Source organism: Amia ocellicauda, chromosome 1 (assembly GCF_036373705.1).
Source record: "Amia ocellicauda isolate fAmiCal2 chromosome 1, fAmiCal2.hap1, whole genome shotgun sequence".
Taxonomy (NCBI): Eukaryota; Metazoa; Chordata; class Actinopteri; order Amiiformes; family Amiidae; genus Amia; species Amia ocellicauda.
The window spans coordinates 39,920,867-39,926,866 of record NC_089850.1 but is presented as its reverse complement, the minus strand read 5'-3'; the positions used below and the strand labels follow the sequence as shown (position 1 = coordinate 39,926,866).

General features: G+C 38.8%; 1 protein-coding gene across 1 annotated transcript in view; it reads right to left on the bottom strand.

Moving 5' to 3' along the window:
- Positions 1 to 551: 551 nt before the first annotated feature.
- The window catches only part of LOC136749934 (sterile alpha motif domain-containing protein 12), a 51,287-nt gene continuing 45,838 nt past the window's right edge, over positions 552 to 6,000 (bottom strand). The window contains exon 6 of the mRNA XM_066704604.1: positions 552 to 2,513. Within this exon, the coding sequence (XP_066560701.1) occupies positions 2,500 to 2,513 (14 nt within the window). The 3' untranslated portion in view covers positions 552 to 2,499. The remainder of the gene's footprint in view (positions 2,514 to 6,000) is intronic.

Sequence of the window (6,000 nt, the reverse complement as noted above, 5' to 3'; positions counted from 1 at the left end):
TATTGGTCATAGCAGGGTAACACACTTTTGTGAGTGCTGTTTTTTGTTATGTTTTTCTTACTGCATGCAACAGGGGAGTAAGAGTTCTAATTATATTTGTGTCTGTTGTTTAGGGATAAAAACAAGACAGATGACACATCTTGAGATTATAAAAGACAGGGTCACTTTGCTCAGTCCAGTTTGGGAAGGGACTGTTGACACATAGCAATTTGTGAGTTAGCACAGACTGTGTGCTACAATGAAAGGTTCATTGAGAATGCACTTTTTTAGTTATGTGTAATTGGAATTGTTGTTTGACTCAGAAGGTGTTAGCACATGACAGAATTAGATTTTCTCTCATTGAAAAAAGAAAGAAAATAATAATAAAAAGCCTTGCTTTGAAACAAGAAGATCTGCCTCTTTGGTCTTTTTTTAAGCTTGGTGGATCTCAGATCTGGGGTTGGTCTACTGGCATGCCTTTAAACTGCTCTGGCTGTCTCATCACCTGCTGCTCAGCTAGGTCAATCATGCTGGGCCTGTCTGAATAACTGCAATGAATGACAACAGAAAAAAGCTTTACAATCTTATTTATTTCTTCAAGTTACATGGGTCGAGTCCCCAGAAAGCATAAGCAGCAATAGTGGTTGATGAGACAAGAGGTTTTTTATTCATACAGAATAAAAGGAGAAAAAAAAACAGATACTTCCTTAAAGAATATTCCAGTTTCTGAAAGATATGGGGTGTTGTGGTTCAGATAAAAGACAGCCATATGGACTATAGACCTGTATTAGGCTTCAGTTATGTTTCATGTTAAATTAATTGTTTGGATGTGAGGAGCTTTGAAAGTGAAAGATAAAAGAGAATGATGTGCAAGTGGTGGAAAAGCACAGTACCACAAGATTGAATGTCCTGGTGTGAAACCTCACCTCAGTGTCTGGTGTATACATATAAGTCATTGTTTTAATTGAAAAATATGCCTGTTTTAATGGCTCCCTGCTATTCCAAAGTCTCAATCTCCCATTGAAATGACTAAATCACTAAATTGCAATGGCAACTATAATGGAATGGCATTGTGCTCTCCCAAGCTCACAGTTTCAAATGTAAAGATTATGTCACAAATTCTAAATATCCAATTAACTTTCAGTCTTCCGAATCATTTTTTAAAAATGCTAAACTGCCTCAAACAAATTACAAGAATTCTCTTTTTTCCAAGGCCTCATAAAAAAAAAATCCTCTCCTCTTGATGCAGCAACAGTAAAAGTGATGTAATTTATTGAATGCAGAATGGATGAAAAATTGATAATTTTCTAATGTAGCCACCTCTAAAGTATTGTATACCATTCTGGATACCACACCAGACACTTGGTTATTGCAGTGCAGAATAGTCAGAAAGCCACCAGGACCAAATGTTTTAACAGGATAATATGATTAAAGCTCTTGTCAGGAATTAATAAGATTTGATTGCGGTACAGGGACATAGTTGACAAAAACACTTGCTTCCAAATCAAAATGCAGGGGAAGACATTAAGTTGAACTACAATGTGGAACAAATGACCATGCTATGCTGTGGAGACTGGGTTTCTATGATCTTACAAGAAGAAACTGGAGAAGAATTGTTGATCAATAGGGTAAGTGAAAGAGACTTACCATTATTATCATTCATATCTTCCTATATTCTAAATAGAGGCTTCATTTTTGTATAATAATTGAATTGCTCTGAATTGTTTCTATTATTTATCTGTAACCATGTTTGTTTTGCGCTTTCACATCTATATATTTTTGTCTGGTTTGAATTTAGAACAAATGTGTTTTTCTTAAGGTGTGAACTGACAGCTGCACATTTTACCAAACATTTTCCTATATGGGCAACCACTAATAGAGCCCAGGACTTCACTGTAGAAATCAATGTACAGGGTCCGAATCATGTTGTTCACACTAATAGGTGTCACTAATGCTTTATAGAGTTCATTTAAAGAATTCCACTCATTTCAACAACCCATTATTGCCTACAAGGTTTTACTGACCCTGGGAATGACACCTATGATTTCTACACAGACGTTTTTGGAGGGTGCTCCGGTGAAAGGACATTAGCATACTGTCTGGGTCAGCTTCATAGCACAGCAATATCAAAGAGGTTGTGAAATAAAACTTTCTTTTAATAAGAGTAGCTGATGCTCACTAAAATGACCAGTGAATTGTTTCTGCAAGGATAAAATCATCCTTCAACTTCATGCAAATGTCACACACACACACACACACATGCACGCACACCCGCACCCGCACACGCACACGCACACGCACACCCACACACACACACACACACCCACACACACACCCCTGATGACAGCTGTGCAGGATGCCAGGAGTAACATCATCATTGTGAGGCGTGGTGGAGCATGGTGGGGCGAGGCAGCTGGGGTGTGGTGGGGCGACGCGCAGGGGGGCGGATGCAGCGAGGCTTGGAGGCTGTGAGAGACGGTGTCACAGAGTGAGCAGCGGACCGGCCTTTGAACGCACGGGTCAGGAGCTGCAGACTGGAGAGTAGAGGGAGGTTATTTCTGCTGCAGTGCATACATGCATACAGGGACAGGGTGAGGATTCTGCATGATGTTTGTGTCCAGGACACAAATTGGTACTATTGCGCTGCTGTATCCTACTTCAAGAAACCGTATCAGAGGAAGAGAGACACATGAGGAATCAAACTGAGCGATTACAGCCCTCTGCACTTTAAAGGCAATGCGCTGACCTGTCAGGTAGAGGTACCATGTGTTAGTGGGCTACAACTTTCGTCATTGGTAGAAGATGCTGTTGTATGGTCTACCAACATCACCAGAAACCAGACGAGTGAATGCGGTCTCTTGTCAGTGGAGGTTGATCTCATGGAAGCTATGTACTTATGCATATTGTCGTTTTAATCTTCGTACATTTTCAGGGTGTTGACCAGAATGACGTATAATCCAGAATATCTGCACCCGAGACCAAGCCATCGAACCTGGCCAAGCCGTCCAATTCGATCGAGCCGCAGAACTTGACCAGGACTTCTGAAACTTTGGATCCTCAGGAAACCCTAAATGCTGTCTACGGATATTATTTGAAAATCTCGCCATCCTTGCTGCCTGTATCGATCATTGTACATATCGCGTTTCATGTTTTATCACAGGATATTCATTGTTTGACATGTTTAATTGTGAAATGCAGGGCACGGACGTGATTGGCTTTTGCACACAGGCGTGAGTTCTAATAAAACATCCAATTGTCATGTAAGGTATAATGTGTCGAAGAGAGTGAGTAACTCGACCGATGAAGCGCCGACCGGAAGCTAACCCCGGGAACGCTAAATAACATGGAAGGAGAAAGCATTTGGTGGTACATGTTTAAAACTCCCATGCCAAGGTTGTACAGAACTGCTGCTGTATGCAACATTCTGCTGCTGTTGGAAACTTCTTATTATTGTCATTCATAATAATAGTATGCAAGTACATAATAATAATAATAATAATAATAATAATAATAATAATAATAATAATACATATTAAATAGCTACTTTCAATATAAATTACGATAAAATGTTCTGAAATAAAATACATTTCAGCCCTACATCAAGGTTTCCATAGAGGCAATCAGAGAGTAGCTTCCCAGCTGCCTTCAGCGGTAGAGTGTGTTAAGTATGCATGTGTGATAATCACCAAAATACCAGCACCAGCCTACAGGGGCAGCACTGAGAGAAAAAGTTACACACTTGGGGACCTCTCAGGTCCCCACTTGGTCAATAAAAAAAACTTCACTGGGGGAGTCTAGGTACCATTTGAACAAGATATAAAGGCTTTGCCAAGTGGAGACTTGGGAAATGTCCCCACTCGGTAACCAAGTCCCCACTTCATGAGTGTTAACAATGCCTAGTTCCCTACTTGGATAGGTAGACAAGAACATGTAAGCACACACATACACACACACACACACACACACACATGGTTGTGCAGTTCTCCTTGAAACATGGCTCTTTGGAAAGTTATTGAAAAAGTTCCTGTACATTTCTTAATCCTTGTAATTTATATACAGAATTTCATCACACATTGTGCTGTATGGCTGTCAATTACATATAATAACTTGACTAGATTAACACTAATTAATCATCTTTGTAAGTAGGAGAAGCAATATTGTTGTAAGTGTTCAGAGACCCATATGTTCATTATAAGGCATTAAGGGAATTCCAGCAGCAAATGATTCATACTTAAATGTAATATGTAGGGGCCCTTTCTCTAAGGAAGGTTTAACTGTCAACCATTTTCTGAAATATTGAGCTGTCTTTGGAAGGCAATGGTAATGGTAATGGAAATATTAATTCTTTATAAATCACAGAATAAGGTCTCATACCTGTGTGTAATGATGAAGAGAAGACCATTCTTTAGGGTCTACTAATGTAATCCATGTATTTTGACCACTCAGTCAATTACCATTATTACCACTATCGTAGGATGGAGTGGATTTTCTCTCTCACACCAACCTAATTGTTCATTAAAACCTAAATGCACAGTGGATCTATCCACTAAATCGATTTTATTTGTAACCTACTGAAGAACATACACACTGTTTCTTTTAATCCATTTGACTTGTACTTTAAAATGCTCTATAAACTAGGATATTTTTTTCTCTTGCATTTCATTGAAATGTGAATTGTGGGCATCAGTGTGTTGCAGTACTGAATGTGTGGGCTTAAGACTGCAGCTGGTGTTTGTGTTGTGTGGGGCAGCTAATGACTGAAAAATTATTTAAAAATCTTCCACTCCTACAAAATAACAGCCCCTTTCTATTTTGGTGTGATATATACTGCAATTCCAATCTCTGAAGAGATTGAGCCACTGTATTAATACATGCATAAGTGTAACATGCGTGAAAGTTGATGGTGTTTAGAACATATCTGTCCACTAAAACCCAACTTCAAACAATGGGATTGAGTGAATTTTTTCCCAGAAACTATTGAAAATATTCAATCCCAGAGGCATGTTTTTTCCCCCAAGATATTTACACCTAATGTATTAATGTGATTATATTTCTGCTACAAAGAGGATTTGACTTTATACATTGACCAAACAAAGCACAACAAAGGCATTACAGAACTTCAAACTGTTTTTCTATAATGTTCCTTTTGACCCCCCAATCAGCTCCACCATCACTATGTTCATATATCTTTTAGGTTAACCCTAATTTTAATGACAGAATATTCAAGGAATTCAACCTCAGGCAATCACCGTGAGGAAATTACAGCACTCAGATTAAAATCTCCATTGGGAGTCCTTTCACAGTAATTACCTTCTGTAGAACAGCTATGAAATGACTAGAAATTACATTTTTTTCTCCCCAGCTAAACTGTAAGACATAAGGATTTGAACTACAGTGCTTACAGCATTGTCCTTTCTTCAGTTTCAAGCCAGGCTCCCTCCTCCTAACAGGTACCATGACATGTACGTAGTCACATAGTCACAACAGTAGAAAAGTCTGGCCAGAAATCCAAAACCAAGGCTAGCACAGAGTCCTGCAGGATTGAATACAAATCAGCAAGCATGGGCGGACATCTATCTGGGACAGTATTAGCATAGCCTTTCTGTTCATCTACTAGGAAATGAATTACTGCTTCTAAATAAGAACACAGATGAGATATAAAAACCTAATGCAATGGTTGAGAATCTCAGCCTTTCCGAATCCCACCTTGACTAAAAAGCAGCTCTTTGCTTGGTTGAATGGGTTCCTAGGTGTGTGTAACTTACTGACTGAAGAATGACATTGCCAAATTGCATTCTTGTGCTAGTCAATCAGTCCGGCCAACTAAACTGAAGCTTTGATGACAGGTTAAGAACATTAATCACCCCACATGCACACTTTTGATATGGGAGTGAATGTGATGTCACAAGCAGAGTTTAAATGTTTGAAAACAACACATGTAAAATTCCTGTTTTTATTTATTTGCAAATGTATTGATTGTGAATGTCATCTATAACCATAGTGATTTTTGAAACATGCCAT